Source organism: Mustela erminea, chromosome 3 (genome assembly GCF_009829155.1).
Source record: "Mustela erminea isolate mMusErm1 chromosome 3, mMusErm1.Pri, whole genome shotgun sequence".
In the NCBI taxonomy this organism is placed as follows: domain Eukaryota; kingdom Metazoa; phylum Chordata; class Mammalia; order Carnivora; family Mustelidae; genus Mustela; species Mustela erminea.
Window position 1 is genome coordinate 104379983 of NC_045616.1, and position 22039 is coordinate 104402021.

At 35.6% G+C, this 22039-nt stretch overlaps 1 protein-coding gene across 7 annotated transcripts in view; it reads right to left on the reverse strand.

Annotated features, from left to right (window-relative positions):
* The window catches only part of RANBP17 (RAN binding protein 17), a 314133-nt gene that overhangs the window by 272195 nt on the left and 19899 nt on the right, over positions 1 to 22039 (reverse strand). For 6 of the 7 annotated variants that reach the window (XR_004284119.1, XM_032337027.1, XM_032337024.1 and 3 more), the window contains 8 exons: positions 21138 to 21304; positions 17054 to 17119; positions 12540 to 12644; positions 10955 to 11120; positions 8434 to 8507; positions 5952 to 6071; positions 3931 to 4077; positions 3156 to 3328 (listed from right to left, as the gene is read on the reverse strand). Coding sequence is in view for 6 of the 7 variants with exons in the window: in XM_032337027.1 (XP_032192918.1) it covers positions 3156 to 3328; positions 3931 to 4077; positions 5952 to 6071; positions 8434 to 8507; positions 10955 to 11120; positions 12540 to 12644; positions 17054 to 17119; positions 21138 to 21304 (1018 nt within the window). In the remaining variant the exon portion in view is untranslated. The remainder of the gene's footprint in view (positions 1 to 3155; positions 3329 to 3930; positions 4078 to 5951; positions 6072 to 8433; positions 8508 to 10954; positions 11121 to 12539; positions 12645 to 17053; positions 17120 to 21137; positions 21305 to 22039) is intronic. The other variant, XM_032337025.1, reaches the window with a different exon arrangement.

The window sequence follows — 22039 nt, forward strand, 5'->3', positions numbered from 1 at the left end:
ACCAGTAAGGAAAAGAAACACCAAAGAGCTAATTAAATTAAAAGATAAAACTCAAAGACAGTCTCTTCAATAAATGGTGCAGGGAAAATTGGACAGCTATATGTAGAAGAATGAAACTTGACCATTCTCATACACCATACACAAAGATAAACTCGAAATGGACAAAAGACCTCAACGTGAGGCAGGAATCCATCAGAATCCTAGAGGAGAACATAGGCAGTAACCTCTTCGACATCGGCCACAGCAACTTCTTTCAAGATATGTCTCCAAAGGCAAAGGAAACAAAAGCGAAAATGAACTTCTGGGACTTCATCGAGATCAAAAGCTTCTGCACAGCAAAGGAAACAGTCAACAAAACAAAGAGGCAACCCATGGAATGGAAGAAGATATTTGCAAATGACATTACAGACAAAGGGCTGATACCCAAGATCTAGAAAGAACTCCTCAAACTCAACACAAACAAAACAGATGATCATGTCAAAAAGTGGGCAGAAGATACAAACAGACACTTCTCCAATGAAGACATACAAATGACTAACAGACACATGAAAAAATGTTCATCATCACTAGCCATCAGGGAGATTCAAATCAAAACAACATTGAGGTACCACCTTACACCAGTTAGAATGGCCAAAATTAAGAAGACAGTAAACAACATGTGTTGGAGAAGATGTGGAGAAAGGGGAACCCTCTTACACTGTTGGTGGGAATGCAAGTTGGTGCAGCCACTTTGGAAAACAGTGTGGAGATTCCTCAAAAAAATTAAAAATAGAGCTACACTATGATCCTGCAATTGCACTACTGGGTATTTACCCCAAAGATACAGATGTAGTGAAAAGAAGGGCCATCTGTACCCCAATGTTCATAGCAGCAATGGCCACAGTCACCAAACTGTGGAAAGAACCAAAATGCCCTTCAACGGATGAATGGATAAAGAAGATGTGGTCCATATATACTATGGAGTATTATGTCTCCATCAGAAAGGATGAATACCCAACTTTTATATCAACATGGACGGGACTGGAAGAGATTATCCTGAGTGAAGTAAGTCAAGCAGAGAGAGTCAATTATCATATGGTTTCGCTTATTTGTGGAGCATAAGGAATAGCACGGAGGACATGGGGAGATGGAGAGGAGAAGGGAGTTGGGGGAAACTGGAGGGGGAGATGAACCATGAGAGACTATGGACTCTGAAGAACTAGCTGAGGGTTTTGGAGGGGGTGGGGGTGCGAGGTTGGGTGAGCCTGGTGGTGGGTATTATAAGAGGGCATGTATTGCATGGAGGACTGGGTGTGGTGCATAAACAATGAATTCCTGGAACACTGAAAAAAAACTTAAAAAATAAAATTAAAAAAAAAAAAACAAAACCTGCTCACTGACTAAAGACTTGATCCTGCGGAGAAGGCAATTCTTCCCCAAAATTCATCTACAAATTTAAAATAATTCCAGTCAAAATTCCAGCAGGATTTTTTGGTGGAAACTGACAAGATGAATTTAAAATTTACACGCAAGGGCGCCTGGGTGGCTCAGTGGGTTAAGCCGCTGCCTTCGGCTCAGGTCATGATCTCAGGGTCCTGGGATCGAGTCCCGCATCAGGCTCTCTGCTCAGCAGGGAGCCTGCTTCTCTCTCTCTCTCTCTCTCTCTCTGCCTGCCTCTCCGTCTACTTGTGATTCCTCTCTGTCAAATAAATAAATAAAATCTTTAAAATTTACACGCAAAAGCAAAGGAAGTAAAAGAGCCAAAGCGATCGTGGGAAGGGAAAACCAAGGGAGAAGACTCATACACCTGATTTCAAAGCTATTAAGGCCACAGTATTCAAGACAAGGTACTGGTAGAAGGAGAAACACATAGATTAATGAAAACAGATTCCAGAAAGCACATGTATGCGGTCAATTAATTTTTGAAAAGAGAATAAAGGCAATGTAATGGAGAGAAGACAGTCTTTGCTAGGATAATTGACCATCCATTAAAAACAAAAAAAGCAAAAGCAAAAACAAAACAAACCCAACGTCAAGCCTTACCTCATACCATATGCAAAAATTAACTCAAAATGGATCAGAGAAATAAATGTAAATTCTACAACTGTAAAACCTCTAGAAGAAAAAAATAATGGATAAATCAGATTTCGTTAAACTCTAAAACTTCTGCTCTTCAAAAAAAACTGTCAGGGAAATGAAAAAGCAAGCTATGGACTGTAAGAGAATATTTACAAAATACATACAATAAAAAGACTTGTGACCAGACTATATAGACCTTCGAAATCTAAATAAACAACCCAATTCAAAAAGAGGGAGCAACAAATTTAACAGGCACCTTGCCAAACAATACAAATGGTAAATAAGCACGTAAAATGATGCTCAACATTACTGGTCGTTGAGGGAATGCAAATTAAGTCAAAATGAGATACCACTACATACCTATTAGAATGACTAAAATTCTTAGAATTCTCAAAAACTGACGATATCAAGTACTGAAGAGAATAAAGAGCAATTGAATCTCATACATTGCTGGTAGGAATGCAAAATGATACAGCCCTTTGAAAACAGTTTGGCAGTTTCTCTTAAAGTGAAACATATACTTACCATTCAACCCAGAAATCTCCCACCTAAGGTATTTACTTCTATACCTACTATCATACAGAAATCTGTTTAGGAATGTTTATAGCTATTTTACTCATAATTGACAAAAAGAGAAACAACCCAAATGTCCATCAACAGGCAGATGGTTAAATAAACTGTGATACATCCATAAAATGAAATACTATTCAGCAATATATTTTAAGAACTCCTGACACAACATGGAGGAGTCTCACATGCATTATGCTAAGTGAAAGAAGCTGGACCACATACCATAGGATTTCATCTATACAACATTCTGGAAAGGCAAAAACTACAGGAAAACAACAAGTCAGTAATTGCCAGAGGCTGAGGGTGGGAAAAGGGATGATTACAAGGGACACAAAAGAATTTTCTGGGTTGATGGAACTATACTCTATCCTAACTGTAAGGTAGTTCTACAACTGTATATCCTTATGAGAACTCATAGACCTGTTCACTAAAAAGGGTGGTTTTACACTAGGCAAATTACACTTCAAATGTTTAAATTCCAAGATGCAAAAGATAAATACACAACAGAAACATTTAGTTTTCAATACCTCACAACTATGGCAACAGATTCCAACCGAGAAGTGATAAAGGCCTTCGTGATTTCTGGTGCATAAGTGTCTAATAAGTGGGGTTCAGTTGATTTCACAAAAGGCACTGATGCTACCATCCTTTGCCACAGAGTTAATAAATAATGAACACTGTTGGGAGCAAATTCCCAATGCTACAAAGAAATAAAGCATATGTTATTTAAAATGACATATCTTCCTAGAATAAGAATTGTAAAGACAAAATTATTAAAAAGATTTTTTTGACAAATTACTAAACACAGACTTTAAAATTAACTTTTATTCTAATTATATAGCCAATGAACATTCAACATAGCAAATTTTATGAATGCAAAAAGGCATAAAGAAGAATCCAACAATCTCTCGTTCTTCTACCACCCAAGATGAGGACTATTAAAATGTCAGTTTACTTCCTTCTAATTTTCTTTCCATGATTACTTTCCAGAGTTGACATCATGTAGCAAAAGTGGTTTTAAAACCTCCCCCCAAACTTATAAAAATCTTTCCCCCAAAAAATCTGTAAAAAATGCTTTTATTTCTTCACAGTTTATTATAGCTTCTCAATTCATCCTTCAATTATTAGATATTCAGATAGTCTAGATCTAATTTTTTCTATAAAATATGTTCCAGTGAACTTTTACTTAAAATCCTTGAGTATTTTTAGTATAGTAACAAATATTAAAAATCCCCACCAAATCTTACCAAGAAATTGTTTTTAAAATTATCTGTTTAATACCAATTATGTATTTTTATTTACCTGTAGGCTAGTAATGGTAAAGTTAGCAATCAATCTGATAACTTCAGGATATTCCTTCACCATAACTAATTCTCCCAGCTGATAATTTGTCTTTAAACGAGCCAGAAATCGGCAAAATTCATGATAATTACCTGGATCAGACAAACCCTAAATTGTAAGACAAAAAGAAAGACTTTTAAAAATACTTAAGAACAAACCAAGCTAATAACCTGTCAATAAAATTCCAAGAATATTTTATTAAGTTTTCCAGTTTTCATTGGTACTCTGTATCAACTGGGTAGATTATTAATGAAATAAAGCAAATGATTCCTGTTGAAATTCATGTTTTCATGAATGATTTATAAGAAATCCAAAGTAGAGGATGTGGTAGAAGCTTTGCACTGGGATGACTAAATTATATTTGGGAACCCACCGTATTACACAAAAAATTTGCATGTGTACGTACATGCATGTGTGCGCGCCCAGGTGCACGCACACTGCAGCTTAAACAAAAGTTAACAGAAGACTTGAGAAATATTTATGATGAAAATTCAGAATGGGTTCTTGAAACCCTGGAAAAAAGTGATACCAGCTGAACTGAAGTTAAAATGGTATTTGTGCACACAAGCAGAAATTTCTTCGAATTCAACAAATATTTACTGAGTTCCTATAGACACTGTGCCCTCAAGCAACTTCTGGTCCCTAAGCAGAGTCATTCAAATAAATTAACGCAGAAAGGGCAGAAAGTTTAACAGAAGTACTACAAGACAGAGAGGTAATCTTGAGGAAAGAAAGGTTAAAAGGAAAGACCAAGAAAGAGGTCCCTTGTTGTCTATAAGAGCTCCTTGAGGACTGGGTACAAGTGTCATCTTTACAAAAGTTCAAACACTTTGTATTGCAGATGGCATGAAAGAGAATTCAAAAAGTGTCTGTTTAGTACTGAAAGTTTCTAAGAAATTTCATTCATATGAACACCATGAAAATATAAAATAGAGTCTAATTACAATAAGATACTTCATACTCACAGGTCTTCTAATATGTTTGTAACTCTAAAATAATACAATATTCAAACTAACTTTTACAGACATGAAACATGAACATGAGGATTTTGAAAAACCAATTAAAACAATTACTTTATATTAACATATTATTTTCCATATACTGATTGATGACAGTGACTTAAACTACTAAAAATTTTAAAGTACATTAGTAAAATCCCATTTATCAACAAAACATGTATATTTCATGACTGTGCTAACATTGGAAATATAAAAGCATAACACACAAAATACTAAAACACTCTTGAGAATAACCTACAAAATCAATTGCTCCTTATTAAGCAAGCACATTTTCTTTATATACAAATATTATATGTCCCCTCAAAAGTTAGTAATAAGAGACAGATAAATCCCCTTAAAGCATTTAACCTCTTAAAATCCGTACTTTCATTACATATATTTTAAACCAAAAACAAAATAAAAAGTAAAACAAAAAGTTTTATCTAGGCAGCCAAATCACTAATTAAGAATGGCTTTGCAATTCTCTGGAATGAATATTGCTACTGAAGCTTTGCAAGTTAATGTATAGATTTTTTTAATCTACAAACTCTTATTTGTCCACAAGAGGGCAAAAAGACATTATCTCATAATTCAAAGTCACTTAACCCAATATTAACGTTCAGATTTATATTAAGTCTTATAGTTCAGAAGGTAGCTATGACTCTGAAGTAATAACGTAAGAAGTATAAGCAAAGAAATGCAGGACACAATGGTATAAAGCAGAAGCATCACAGGATATATACCTTCTATTCTTATTCATCTAAAAGAATGGAAAAAAGTGAAAAAGGAAGAACACAGAAGTCTGTCAGGAAAGCACCTATTTTTTAACTGCCCGTTTCTACTACAAATGAGATCTAAGGAAGATGGATGTGATACTTCACGCTTCCTTCCAGAATCATAACCAAGTCACGAATTTATTACACCTTTCAGCAGAAAAACTGTATTTCTACATACTAAGTATTAATTAAATTACTTCATAAATACCTGAGGGTTTTCAAGTATCCTTTTTACTCCCTTAATTAAATTACCAAGGTACTTGGCACGTTCAGGACTGCTAAATAAGGACCTTCTTGTAGAAGCAAACTGAACTAAACATGAAAGTGCCTAAAAATAGGAACAACAAAATTCATTTCAATTTTAAAAGTAACTATGGCCACATGTAAGGAACACTGTCTTTATATTAAAAAGTATTTTTTAATTTTAATAATAGAAAAGTAATAGAGAATCCAGAAATAATGAAAGCTACACACCATCAACCACCACCACCACCCATCACTCTTCAACCCCACCACTAAAATTTCTGTTCATCTGTATTCTCTTCTAATATATTTTCCTATGTTAAATATGCCAAAGCAACCTGGGCAGGCATATACTCCAAAGACTCCCAATTGCTTCTGCTGCCCAGCTCTGTTCATGAACCAATAAAACAGCTGTTCTACAAAAAATAAAAGATGGTTTTGTGGTAGACTATGTTTGAGAAATACTGTACATGATGTACGGTAGTATCCTGGGAAAACTTTGCTTTTGTGTAACTTGGTATAACTTCACTTAATCCATTATATCCCCATTTTTGTGGTGATAGTACATCTTATCCATACCATTCATTAAAAAGTTGAGAATGCTGCTAGGAACATTAGCTATTCTACAAAAATGGGTCTAGTTATCTTCTAAAAGTTAATACTTTCCCAGACAATTTCACTACTTGGGGTTTTAATTCTACTACTGAAAACCAATGGAGTCTGTCTGATCATTAAGTGAGAGGCCCACAGTTGGCAGCTTTTCAGGCCAAACAGGCCCTCATAGGTTTTATTTTGGTCCACATGTTTGCCAACTTTATAAAAAAATTAGAATTGGCTGTTATGATTTAAATATTTTAATGAAGAGATATTAAATAATGTCTGGCTCTCTTAGAAAAGGGGAGAACAGCGACAAGAATCAGAGTATGGCCTTTTAGATGTTCTCCAGTTTGCCGCCGTCCTTACTGTTTTAAAAAAAAAAAAAAAATTCCTTGGGCAATTCTGATATACTGAAGGTTTGGGAACCACTGGTGTTTGGGGGCCAAAAACATCTGGGTTTGAGTCTCAGTTTCATTATTTAGTTTGCTACCCTAATAAATTTATGTTAGCCAGTCTGGGTCTGTTTCCTTGTCAACATAGTGAGGATAATATAATAATACTTACCTTGCAGGACCACTGTGAGGATGAAGGGAGATAAGCACTATATAATAGGGCAGGCCCAATAAATGTTAGTTACTTTCTCTTAAAGCAGTTGTTTTACACTTAATTTTTTAAATGCCAGTAGCTTATGTTATTGCAAAACATAACTGTACATGAAAACATGGTTTTTAAATAACTAAAAACAAAATTATTCTGGTTAAAAGACAGAAGGCTGAGGGGCGCCTGGGTGGCTCAGTGGGTTAAGCCTCTGCCTTTGGCTCAGGTCATAATCTCAGGGTCCTGGGATCGAGCCCCTCATGGGGCTCTCTGCTCAGCAGGGAGCCTGCTTCCCTTCCTCTCTTTCTCTCTGCCTGCCTCTCTGCCTACTTGTGATTTCCCTCTGTCAAATAAATAAAATCTTAAAAAAAAAAAAAAAAGATAGAAGGCTGAAACCACCACCTTAAAACCCTAGACTGAAGAACAGACATGTTTTTAAAGAAAGAAAAAAAAAAAAACAAAAGAAGGGGAGAGAGTATTTTTGCAAATCTATTCTCCCCTTCTAGGCAATAACATATCTAAACAAACACAACATTGATCTGTACTTTAGAATCTGGAACATGTTTTTTCAGGAAATGGCAATATCAGAATCCTCCAACTTTACTTCTAGAAGCTTAGATATTAAACTAACAACTTTTTCTTTTTCTTTTTTCAGTCTTGCCTGGTCTCTGTTTTAGGTTCCACAAAGATGGGGTTCACATTCTCAAAGTTACTATAAAACCAAAGAGTTTTAAGATTTTTAAGCACACAAAATAATTTAATTCAAAAAATAAATGAACAAGTGGAGTGATGAACACAAAATTACATGAGCAGATCCCCTTTGTTTCTCATTCAGATACACTGATGTGGGCTGCCTGGCCAGACTAGGGAAGGGAGGATTAAGGGAGAATTTGAGAAAGGGAAGGAAAAGGGAAAATAAACGAAGGTGTGGCCAATTACCAGACTGAGACCCGGAAGAAGGGGTGGGGACTGGGTAGAAAGGAAGGTACACTTGAAGGGTGACAAGCTTTCCTGGCTCTGGGAAAGAGCTAAACCAACAGCTAGAGGTCCTGGGTTCACCCATGAAAAGGAAACCTATGGTCAGAATCTGACAAATAGCTCAAGTAACATAAATCCCAGGGGATGTAAAAAAGCATTTCTTCTGAGAGGTGAACCCAATCAAGAATATAAATCGGACTTTTTACACTAAAATACATACCACCCTTAGATAAAGACTGCAAGTACTTTTTAATGAAATAATGATTTTTACTTACTAACTGAGACAGTAGTGGTGGAAGTGAATGATACAAATTGAAGAAAAGATCCAATGTTTCTGGTTCCAGGAAAACTGGAAAAAAAAATTTTTTCTAATATCATTACTTCCATTCAGTTATTTTAAAGTGAACAGTAAGACATCAGCACACAAACAAGAACTCGAAGACCTCTGCATGTGGCCACTCTTATCAGTTAGGCTTAATTCTTTTTTAATTCCTAGCTATTGTCCTTTGAAAGATGAAAGAATACAGAGATAGAAACTAATTAGCTAAAATGTTCCTTATTTCTATGTAGCATCTACAGTTCTTACTGGGAGAATCTCCTTACCATTTTCATCTGTATTACAGTCATATAAACATTTAAGCCAAACAGTATCAAAAAGTAAACACTAAAAAAGTGTATCTTAAAAAACAGCTATACCCTACCCCATTCCAACTACCTTTCAACTCTTAATCTACACTTACATCCGTATTTCCAAATAACATGCTATATGACTATTTCTTTGTTTTACCTTAAACATCAAATGAATTTGTTATAAGCTATGAGGCTGGAGCCTCTACCACAACCTGACCTCTTTCAAAATCTATCCGCTATTTTAACAATTTGTGATTAAATCAATTCTAAGTGCTTACCTTTATTATGGCTGTGTAAGTAATGTTAACAGCTGAGCCAAGGAGTACACTATGATCTTATTTCTAACACTCTCTGGATTTAATCATAGCATCTTTTCTGTGCTTAGTTGTATATCTGTCATGAAGACTTTCCAAATATTCTGACAGATTTGTAAAATGTTCTTCATACCATTTTCCACGTGATCAGTAGCATCAAACAGCCTATAATTTCCGCTTCTCCCCCCTTACCTCATCTCCTAGAGCCTTCAACTTGTTCCTAAATTTGTTATATAATTATCTTCTATGTCTGTTCATTGTCATCTTGTTTTGAAACTCCCTTTTCACAAACCCCTCATCTTCCATGGTTTTTTTGTCAAATAACTTTCTGAGAGTAAGCACATAAGGGATAAATTCCAGGAGGATGGGCAAGTCTGAAAATGTCTTAATTCTACCTTATGCTTGAAAATTTCAGGCTAGTTTGAAAATTATTTCCCTTCAGAAGTTTAGGGATACTACTCCATTGTCTTCTGGCTTCCAGTGCTAATGCTGAGAAGTCTAATGCTGTTCTTGACCCCAGTCCTTTGTAGGTGACTTCTCCTTTCTGGTAGATTTCAGGATCTTCCTTTTATCACTATTACTCTGAAATGATTATGATTATGAAGCTTAGTGTTTCTTTTATTCATTCATTACTATATGCCCTTCATGGGATCTTTCAATCTGAAATTTTAAGTTTCAGTGTCAAGAACTTTTTTTCGGTGTTATTTGTTTGCAAATTTTCTTCTTCTCTTCTTCTTCTTCTTTTTTTTTTTTTCTATTCTCTTTCTTAAACTCCTAGTAGTCAGATGCCAGCTCTCCTAATTTTATGCTCTGATATTCTTGTAGATTTTTCTCCTATCAAATCTCTCCTTGCTTTTTTGTTCTACTTTCTAGGCTATCTTCCAACCTTTTATTAAGTGTTTTATTTAAGCAACTGTCTTTTATATTTGGAACATTCTCTGAACTTTCCTTTATAAAACAGTATCTTATTCTGGAACAACTGTATGGCTCAGCTGGTTAAGTGTCTGACTCTTGATTTTGGCTCAGATCATGATCTCAGGGTCATGAGATCAAGCCCCACACTGGGGCTCCATGCTCAGTGGGGAGTCTGCTTGAGATTTTCTCTTCTCCTTCTTTATCCCTCCCCACAATGCATTCTCTCTTTCTTTCTCTCAAATTAATAAATAAAACTAAAAAAATATTAATCTTGTTTCAAGGATGTGTTACCTTTTTTTTTTTTAATTTCCCTGGGGATATTAGTATACTTTTTTGAAGTTTACTTCTACTCTTTACTTTGTTTCTACTAAGCTCTCCCTTTATAAAAAAGCTTCTTGAGATAATTACAGATGCATATGCAGTTGCAAGAAATAATAGAGACCCCATGCACCCATTACTTAGTTTCTTCCAACGGTAAATTCTTGCAAAACTACAGCAGAATATCACAATCAGGAAACCACTCTGATACAATCCATCAATCTTATTCATTTTTCCCATTTTTACATGCACTCATGTGTACATACAGGTGTGTGTCTGTATTTATGCGTAGTATGTGCAATTTTTATTGCATTTGTTGGTTCATGTATTCATCATGATACTAAGAATACTACATCCTTTTTAATTGTTTTAATCTCTGCTTTCCATATTAGTTTTCACAAAATTGTGGTGTTCCCCTCCTATATCTGTTATCCTAAATACCCAGTTTAATTTCTTGAGGACAAAAAGGTCTAGTCTTGGGAAGTAAGGGGAAAAGGCATACAGGGAAGAGAAATGAAAAGAGAAACAAAAACTAGAGATAACTGCACATTTGGCAACTATATTGTTTAATTCTGCGCCTTTGACTCTGACCATCCCTCACACTAAGCTTTCTTCTTACTTGTTCTCCAGGTTGTTGGAATCTGCACTGTGCAAAGATCATCTGCAGATTCATCTGCTGAACTGCCAATGAAGTCAAAGCTAAGGCAGTTGAGGACCAGTTTCAAGACCTGCATTACTAGAGTTTGTTGACCTTCATCCTGAAGATTTAAGGGTTTGGCCAACACCTGAAAAAAGGTGAAAGTCAAGTAAAACTTCATGAAATACATCAATAAACAAATTGTCACTTCACTAAATCACTTTTCAATGCCAAATTAGAATTAGGAAGAAAAGTCTGCAAAGTTATGTTGTTGTGTATGTCAGAAAAAGTTGTAAAATCACTATCAACAAAAATCTACAATAGACTATTTTCAAAATTTTATTTTCTAAAATGAGAATAAGACCTTTGACACCTAACTGCAAACTGTAGGCCACCTTCTAAAGTTATAAAAAGAACTTTAGGACAAATACTGTACTCAGCAAGAATGTATAGATTTGGGGGATCTATTTTAGACCAAAGGCTGCTTAGAACAAGCCGGAAATATAATATTCTTCAAGTGGGGAACTTTAGTATAAATACTCAGTTAACAAAGGTCAGAGCTGCAGGAGTCTAAGATTGTTCTGGAGAACAATCCTTACCACACCCTACCTCCCCCCAACAAAAGGTCTATTCTGACACAATCAGAATAGATTATCTCCTAAAGACACATTGCGAAATACCTGTGGAAGAAGTGATAACTAAATTTGGGATTCTGCTTCAAGAATAACACGAAGACAAAGAGTTGTTTGAAAAGTACAGAGAAGAGAAGAGACTGGTCTGGAGTTGTTACTGCTTAACTGGTTAATGGGTCCAAGGGAGCTCATTATACTCTTCAACCTTCTTTTGCATATGCTAAAATTTTTCATACAAATGGAAAATTTAAAAAATAATAGAGGGTCTTTCACACCGGCCTACTGCAGCATCCTGTTACTAACTATCTAGAGAACTGAAATAATTAGAAACAGGTACTTCCTGGAACATACTTTAGGAAACGCTATATTAGGCCAATTTAAAAGCTTGAACCACATGACGGAATCCCTATATTACAAGCAAACACAATATAATTATTAATTGTACTATCCCTAATATTCCACAGGGCACCAAGTAGCAAATGGGAAAATATAATTTCCCAAACAAATTATTAAAGTCAACTGTCTTGGCTTACCTATGAATACTGACAATTAATGAATTAGGAAAACTTACTGCCATTTCATTGTTCATCTGCATCCCATTAAAATACAGAAAACAAAAATAAAGAAACTAAGTCTCAATTAGCTTCTGTAATAAATAATCCATAGCAGTAGTAGGCAGACAGTGAAACTACCTAAAGATAAGTTACTGAATTCCCTTTAGATTTTGTTTTATTATATTTCTGGTAAATAAAAGTGAATTTTTTGGAAACTCTTACAGACTTGTGGAAATCTACTGTACCTAAATTAAGATTGCTCACAGTAAATCTTGAAAAGGCAGAATGAGGGTTGGGGAAGGGGTATTCAATTGAAGTTCTTCTGAAACTTAAAATTTCCTAAATACTCTAAGTAGGATATTGAATTATTTAAAAACTTACCTCTTTTAGAAGAGAGCATGCTAGCATTAAAATGTCTTTGAGAGAAGTATCACGAAATGAGGTAGCTATTTTCCTGTGTTTTGCTGAAGGTCTAGAATAATCAACCTAAAAAGATCAAGATAAATCTATTTAACCAGACTTAGCAAATAGCAAAGCAAAAATTTACTAAAAAAAAGGAATGGAAATAATGATTAAAGAAGCATCAAGTACAGAGTTAAGAGAGCTTTTAAAAATCTACGGGCTAAGTGCCCTGCATAATGTCACTCACAGAGTTAATGGCAGACCCACCATCGGCAAAACCCAAGTTTCTGGACTGTTTCAATTCATTGCTCTTTCTAACCATACCAATCCCAAAATTAGAAGCCAGAACTGATCACACTTTCAGAGGTAATATGAACACAGATTATAAAATAACAGATGGATCCTAAGACTATCAACTCCTGTACCATGTACCATTTCATATTAGGTAAGCAACAATTTCTCTGTTCCTCAGCTCAGATTGCTCCTGTAAAACAAGAATCCCTAAAATAATCTTCAAAATTTAACCTTCTGTGAATCAGTTAATAATCAATTACAGAAAAACTGTTCATATAAAAGTAGTATTTCTATATACACCAAAAATGTCATTGGTTCATATATCCTTGGTGTTTTAAAAAGAAACCAAGGCGGAAAAAATAAACAACCAGAAATCTTAGTATATAAGCAACAGTACATTCCCTCTGAATATTTATTAGTTACTGATAGATAACTATTAAGAATAAATTTATGAAGAGTAGTTCTTAAGCCTCTAATCTAAAATATGATATGGTCAAAACTATACTATTAATGCCATTCATACTTCCATTTATTAACAGCAAACAGCAAACAAAGCTGAAGTCTGATACCCAAATGACTATTAACACCATGGACTAGAGTTGCTACAGCACTCCTTTTGCTATTTGGAAAAAGAAAATAAACCATTTTCTTTGCTAATGCTTAAACATAGTTAAAAAAAATCAGTGAGCTCAGAATTGTTTATCTGATACTTCCTAAGCTCCATCAAACAATTTAGACTATATTTAAAGCCACATTTACTCATAGAAACATGAAACATAACAGAAGTGATTACAGAAAGTAGTTACTGGAATCTGTAACTGTGGAAGCCAAGAAGAACAAGGCTGTACCCACCTCGAGTCTAGCCCTGACATAAGTACAGCCATCTTGGCAAAGCAAAAGCTGGCACCTTGCACCCCCTCTCCACCCGCTCCCCTCCCTCGGTAGTATGTGTGACCTTCCTCGGCCACCCCTGGCTGCCCTGGGGGAAAAGCAAATAGTTAACTTGCAGAGATCACAATCCTGCAAGACAGGAGTCTCCCTTGGTTTTCCAATGTCCTAGAGATTTACAACCAAGAAGCTATCTTAACAATAGCACAATTTCCAGAGGCAAATAACTCAGTTTCTTAAGCCCTAATGTCGCCCTCCCCAACATAAAACTGAAGGAGGCTGAGGCAGAAGGAAATGTAAATAAAGTTAAATTTCTTCTAAACCTAAATCTCACTAACAAGGACACTTGATAGGAGAAATGTGAAACTTTATCTCTAAACCTCCAAGATAGTGTCAGCGATCATTCCCAAGCATATGACCCACTGATATACATCTAAAGGGTCTCACAAGACGATTTTTGTTATTGGTAATGAATAATTTTTCCCCAGACAACAGCTAGCCCCTCAAGGTCCTGGAAACCTCGCTTCCAAAATTCCTTAGAGACTTACATCATCCATAACCCCTTTGGTCCTCACCCACTGCCAAGTTCACCCCTACTCTGCCTTTAAAAACTCTGACTGTAATCTGGCTCGGGGTCCAAGTCCCTACTCGGTTGCATCGGGTATACTTGGGCCCAAGCTTAAGCTTGTCAAATAAACCCTCATGTGATTGCTTCGGTGCTTGGCTCGTCGGTGGTCCTCGGACATGAAAACTCGGTCATAACATAACCAATAGGTAAGATTCAAATTAGCATTTCCAGCATTCTTCCTTTCTTTTAAACCAAACTTCAGTCTGTTTCTCTTATAATATTTCCCTCAATATATAAAAACTTTTCCTTAATTCAAATTAATAATAGCATATAGTATTGCAACTGTAATTTATGAAGTACTCTTCACATATTATTTCACTTCTTAAAATAGCCTGTGAAAAATATATTATCCTCTTCTAACATATGAAAATTAAAGTTTACAGGCACACTATCTTAGGCCAACCTCTCATTACTACCATATAATAACACGAACAGAAGAAACTCTTATGGAGCACTTGTACATACCAGGCCCTGAGCTAGTAGTTTATCTAATCTTACTAAGATCCTGGAAGGTGTCATTCTCACTTAACAGAGTGTAAATCTGTATGTTTAAAGACATTTAGAAGTTTGTCCAAAGCAGTAAGCAATAGAGCTAAAGTACAAATCCAGGTCTTATTTCAGTTATCTTCAAGGCCTACCCTGCTTATCTTACTTGTTTTATTCACCGATATCCAGTTTTTTGAGAAGAGGGACTGTGCATCTATTGTCTAATGTATACCCAAGTCTCTACAATATAGATAAAGGATATTGTACTTCTTGCTGAGTATATACTGAATATCCTCCAGGAACAGTAGAAACAATAGGCTTGGCTTTGAAAAAAACAAGATTGCATATAATCCTCTTTTAGGAAACCTCAAGTTTAGGTATTTTTTCTTAAAAAATACATCTTGTTATTGACATTACATGAATTTGCCTGGTTCACATTTAATAATGATAGTGTCTGATTTTCACCATGCACTGTAGATCTATCTCCCTGCTGCCTGGTCAGAAGTACTTACCAAGTGCTTCTTCAAACTGTAAATGCCATAAAATTAGACCAAGTAAAATGTGTCCACAAAAGCCATATTTTTTTTACCATACAAAATCAAAATCACACTTTAGACCTTGAAGCTTTTTTCAAAAGCACTTGGTTATATACAAGATAAGCCTAGAACATCTTGTCCAAAAAGGAAGAAAATATTCAAAGACTGGTGAGTAAATGTCAAATGGACATGGAAGCCAGCTTAAAAGGGTTCCTACTGGCCAAATCTGGCAAAATGAGAGCATGAAAGTATGTTAGTAACAAATTATAACCTACTAAATACAATTGGAAGCCAGGAATGCATATTGATATAAATAAGTGAATAAATTGGACATCTGATGAGGAATGGGTATTTTGTCTTAAGTAGTTATTATTTACAAGGGAGAAAAAAATAAATCTGTAATTAGAGAAGGAGATCATTTTCATCAAGTAACCAAAGTAAACATCATTAGTAATATACCAAATCAAATCATGCGCTTCCTGACTGGAGAAAATGAGAAGATCACAGTATCATTTCTGTGATATTCCTAACCAGTATGCATAATCCGAATCTAATAATAAAGAAACATCAGACAATCCCAAATTGAGGGACATTTCACAAAACTGGCCTGTAATTTTCACAAATGTTAAGGTCATGAAAAGTGAGAGAAAGATTGAGGAATTTTTCCAGACTGATGGAGACTAATAGAACATGTCCAATAACTGAAACGCACAATTCTATACTGGTTCCTTTGTGGGACAAATGGATACGGGTACATAGCCACAGGGGAGAAACTGTTATGCGCTGGGTGTAGAGGAGTCAGGGAGTGAGGTCTGTGATAACGTAAGGGATCACTTTAAATTTAAGATAAGCACCCAATAAAACTAGAAATGTTCTCTAATTCCTGACTGCACACAAGTTGGAAACAGTCGTTTTGGCTGATTTTTTTATGTACAGAACTATACTGACATTCTAAAGGGAGCTGGTAAGTAGTCCTAGGTATGCAAGCTCTTCATATTCACACACACACACAAACACACAAACGCAGACTACTGCATGACAAGAGTTTTAAAATATAAACACTACCTCTACTCCCCTTTATTTTAACATTATCCCACAGAGAACCTAACTTCTGCTTTTGTTCTGTTTAGAACCATGCTAAGTACAAAAGTGAGCAGAAACAGGTGACAATGTGCTCAGCTGCTGAGCTCATAAAGGCACTGTTGGGGGGAAGCACGGCTTCTGGAAACTCCTTGTACAGGGTGGAAATTCATGCCAGCAAGTGGCCAAGTGCCAACTGGCCTATTCTTTGAGGAGTCAGACTGTGTACCCATTGTTGAGAATCTATTCACCAAACTGCTTGTCTTTTATTTGTAAGCAAATAAAGGTTTGTTTCTTTTCGTATCATTTCTTTCTTATGGTTAGTGTATTACTATATAGAGAGGATAAAAGGACAATTCACCAATGGTCACGGAGCAAGGACCATGTCTAATTCCCTCTTCCTTGCAGTACCTTACACTATTTCTGTTACTTTCAATAAGTATTCTTATACCCAATTATCCCACCAATAAAATACACAAAAAACTTGATTGAATTCAGAGTTTTATGCTACACAAACATTTTATATGAAAGAATCAGCATTACTTAGCAAACTTCACGTCACTATTAGATGGAAGGCTTACCAGGTTCATTTCCTGAGTCAACTCGGAGAGGATTATTACTCCTATTATGCAGTGCTCCACAGTACCCTATGGAGAAAACAACCAAGTGTACCCTAAGTAGAGACATATTATTGGTTCTTAATGTGTGAACAAATAATCAAATACTGAAACATCACATTTTCCAAATAATATATCTACTAAAATATGTAAAAGAAATTTATGATGTCTACAAAAATAATTTTGAGTTCATTTTTTGAAGGATAAATTTAGGTACACACAGAGCTGAGTGAAGAAAAAAGCTCACCTACCCTAGAAATGCTAAATACTCTAAAAAATGTTTATAGCACGTAGGACTTATATTAAACTAAACCTTAAAATACGAGAGTTTAATAGTTTTCATGAGACTCTGTAAGATTGAACAAAAATTGCTCTTTAGTTCTATAAATTTGCTTGAAGGCTACTGAGATAGCTGCACTCAATAAATAATAAATAGCTTAGGAACTAATCTAAATCTCTCAATCTAATATCACATAAGATCACTTAGGCCTTTTTAATATTATTTAATAGCACATGTGTATGCATTTATTATGATATCTAAAATGAAGGCATCTAAAGTATCCAATGCACTGGGGTAATTAATACATAACTATCAATATGGTATACAGTTTCATAGCCTTCAAAACGTTTTTAATTTAATCAGCTCCCAATTTAATCTCAAAAACTTCCTTCAAATCAAAATTCAGGTTTTACATGCACTTTCACTAACAAATTACCCTACTGCAAAATCACACTGTAAGTATAAAAACTAAAAAAGTAACATCCAGGGATGCTTGGGTGGCTGAGTCAGTTGAATGTCCGACTCCTGATTTCAGCTCAAGTCATGAGCTCAAGGTTGTAAGATGAAGCCCAGCACACAGTCTGCCTGAGATTACCTTTCTCCCTCTCTCTCTGCACATGCTCTCTCTCTCTCTCACACAAATAAATAAATAAATCTTTAAAAAAAAATTCAATTATAGTATAATCATAAAAAAGAAATAATACAGATTACAAGTTTTTTAAGTCTTTTTTTTTTTTTAAGATTTCATTTATTTATTTCAGAGAGAGAGAGGGAGCACACGAGTACACACGCAGGGGGAGCAGCAGGCAGTGGGAGAGGGAGAAGCAGGCTTCCTGCTGAGCAGAGAGCCCGAAGAAAGGGCTCAACCCCAGGACCCTGGGATCATGACCTGAACTGAAGGCAGACACTTAACTGACTAAGCCACCCAAGACCCCACAAGTTTTTCAGGTCTGAATTTTATAGTTGGTCATTCCTTCTATTTATTATCTTAGGATAAAAAAATAAAGGACACATCCCATAATTTTTGCATTTTATTTCTTTATGGCCCTTCACAACAATCTCAACTGTTGGAACTAGGCTACACATTTCCGGTTACTGAAGCATCAGCCCTCTGAGTAAGCACACCAGGTCAATGCTCCTCGAAGTGAGGCTCCCTGATGGCTTGCTGGTCATCTGCAAACTCAATGCTAGTCTCAGAGTGGCTTGGGACTCATTCGTGATGGATGAGATAAAAGTATGTACAAGATTATAAGCCTGCTAAGTCCCTACTAAGTACACTGCTTAGTTTAGCTGGCATTTTTTTCATAGCAAGTCTTCCTCAGTGAAGGAAGCACCACGCTGATTTACATTCTGCTCCTTATTTCACTGTGAATCAGTAATGTGGCTAGCACTGCCATAGATGACAGGAGGCTCTCCTGGGTATGTATGTAGAAAAGAAGCTCATCAATGTTTGTAGTGTGGCAGCAGTACGATTGCAATAACAGAGAAAAGAAGATGTACAAAACTTCAGGCCATTAAAGATTTAGCAAATTTAAAATAATTTTTAGTACAAAATTCACAGAAGCTGTTAATACCCAAAGGAACCATGGGGTACTCTATTTGAGTACTTAAACATTAAAGTGGGTTTTTTTTCTCTTTTGTCAAGAAATTTATTAGACATAATTAATCTATGACAGTAGAAGATCTGGACAAAGTAAAATTAGTTGCTCAAACTTTTTACTTGCCCTGACCTAGCAGCTTTCGATCACTTAAAATTTCCCAAATATTTTCTCAAATCCCGTTACCTTGATTAAACACTTTAAAAATAAGAGCGCCAAGGACCTGAGTCTGCTTTTTAAGAATCTCATTCACATTTATGGGAAACCTATTTAGCGCACGTTTCTTTTCTCATTTCCATTCAGGTAAGTGAAATGCCTTTCTCATGACTCAAAGTTAGGTTAAGTCATACCCAGAAAACAAGTGCTTCCTTTTGTGATACTTTGTTAAACTTTGAAGACCATACATTTTGTTTCTTCTGTTTTTCTAAAATTGACAAGAACACACTAAAGCTCAACTTAAGTTCAACTTACCAGCCACTGGAAAGAGAGCTTGAGAAATGTTAACCAACAAGAATGACTTCCTTCCATTCAGTTTTCAACCTTAATTTTATTTTTCAAAAACTCTTAAATCTATTCTTGCCTACACTATGATTCTTAAGCTGTGTGTGATCTTAAGAAACGACAAGAGGGTGCCTGGGTGGCTCAGTGGGTTAAACCCTCTTGCCTTGGGCTCAGGTTATGATCCTGGGATCCTGGGATCCAGCCCGGCATAGGGCTCTCTGCTTGGCGGGGAGCCTGCTTCCTCCTCTCTCTCTCTCTGCCTGCCTCTCTGCCTGCTTGTGATCTCTTGTCTGTCAAATAAATAAATAAGATCTTTAAAAAAAAAAAAAGAAAGAAAGAAAGAAGGAAGGAAAGAAAGAAAGAAAGAAAGAAACAAACAAACAAACGACAAGAGAAGGCTGCTATTTTGTTAGCCAAAACTGCGAGTACAACTCTGGAGTGAGGAAGTCATTTGTCACTGAACAAACCACCCCACTGCTCCAGGGCTGCTCACCTCAGGGCTAAAAAAACATGGATTCCTGTGAAGTTTTAGATGATCAAATATTTGTTAACCAGGGTTTTAACAATATGAATAAAAGGAAAGCATCGTAGTCTAGTGTTGCATACTCTGAAGTTTCTAGAATTGCACTACATGGTAGAGTTACATCTTACACAGGGATTTACTGCATAAGAAATAAAATCTCAGAAAATCCAAATTGCCTCTAATTGCCAATAAACCTATACTGAGCCATCTCTCAATCCAAACTGCCAGTTTTCCCTCAAGAACTGTAATGATCACTGCTTCTGCAGCAGAGCTCCAGCTGAAGTGCCTTTCTTGCAATTAGGGATAATGTTTGTATGAAAAAATATGTATCTTTAAATAACCGAATCACACTGAGCAAGGCAGGATGGTCATCCTAAGAGGCATGCAGAGACTGGAAATAGCAGATTTAAGTTTGCCACACCATACCTCAGGACACAGACTACTCTGTGGAATGGCAAGCAGAATCACCAGCACAGTGTATATGACTGTCCTCTTGCTTATTTTTCTTTTTTCTTATTTTTTGCAGTTAAAATACCTGAATTTGTGCAGGTTAAATGTGCATATGCTAAAACTTGAATCATTTAAGTCAAAAATATCCTTAAGAAACTAGCATAGTCAATACGGTCTAATGCAAAAGTTAAATATAGGAATCCTTTAAGTTAGAAAACTTGCTGAAATGCTTGCTTTATGCTTTACTAGGTCAATCTGCAACCGTATGTAATTCACTTAACTTTCGTAAGCCTCAGTTTTCTCATTTGCAAGTGAGATCCTCTTCAAAGAGATGTAATGAGCATTGCATCACATCATCGAAAAATATTAGATCCGTTTTGTATGTATGTAGTACATAGACATGCATGTTAGAAAGGACAGAACACGTATTTTTGAAATTTTCTAATTTTTGTGTATTTTCTAACATTTTAATGTTCATTCTTCTTGTCTGAAACTTCTGTAATGCCATGATGCTCATTCACTGGCAATAAAAAATAAAGGGCCCAGAGGATAAACAGTAAATTGTAATTAATATGGTACTGGTAGTCACAGAAGAAACCATACTTAAGAAAAGAAGTTTTCTAAACCAAAAAAAAAAACAAAAAAAACCAAAAAACCAACTAGTGATGTTCTAATAATGTGATAATGCCTTCTTACCTGAAGGAACTTCTTCACATCAGCAATAATTTCTCTGAAGATAAACTGGTCTTTCTGAACCTCAAACCATCCCAGTTTAGTGATTTTAGCAATGACTTGAATTAGAGCTTGGATAACAAAGGGCGCCAGCTTGGGCTGTGATGCCACATAATTAAGAATGTAGTTTCCTGTAAGAAAATATTCTGTGATCATTTGAACTTTTCCGTAACATAATGTGAATCTTGTGAAGAAAAACAGCTGACACATTCTTTGACAAAAAGCTAATCCTTTTCTCCAAGATATATACTTACTTAAATAGTCATTTCTGCTACAAGGCTTACTGTGGAAAAGGAAATTTGCTCCAATTCAATTTAAATATTAGGGGATAATTTGAGTGTAATGAGAATGTCACTTTTGTTTTTGCATGATTTCATGTAGAAAAAACTGCCAGGTGAATACAAAACTGCTATCAGGCCAACTGAAGCAAACCATATACAAAATGCAGCCACCTCAAACATCTACTAGCTGTCTCAGTTCACCTCACGCGTTACCCGCCTCACACAACCTTAACTGGTTTACACTTTTCCATCCTATTTCAGATAATCTTCCTTCACTACTTCACTATGATTCACAAACTGCAACCCTCTGAGGTCCACATCCAAAAACAAAATTCAGATATTCAAGATAAAATGCTTATTTATTCTACTATTTAAGTATTTCTTAACCATTTAATATGTGTAAAACTCTACTAAACCTTCTATTAGATTTCTTTTTTTAATGTGTCACTGATCAAGTTGAGTTTTATTTCCATGTCCTATTTCTCTCCTGAACCCTGTGATTTTACTGCATAACAATGCATAGCACAGTCACTTTTATGGATGCATATGTCTTACCATAGCAACACTGACTGTATGCTATATCCT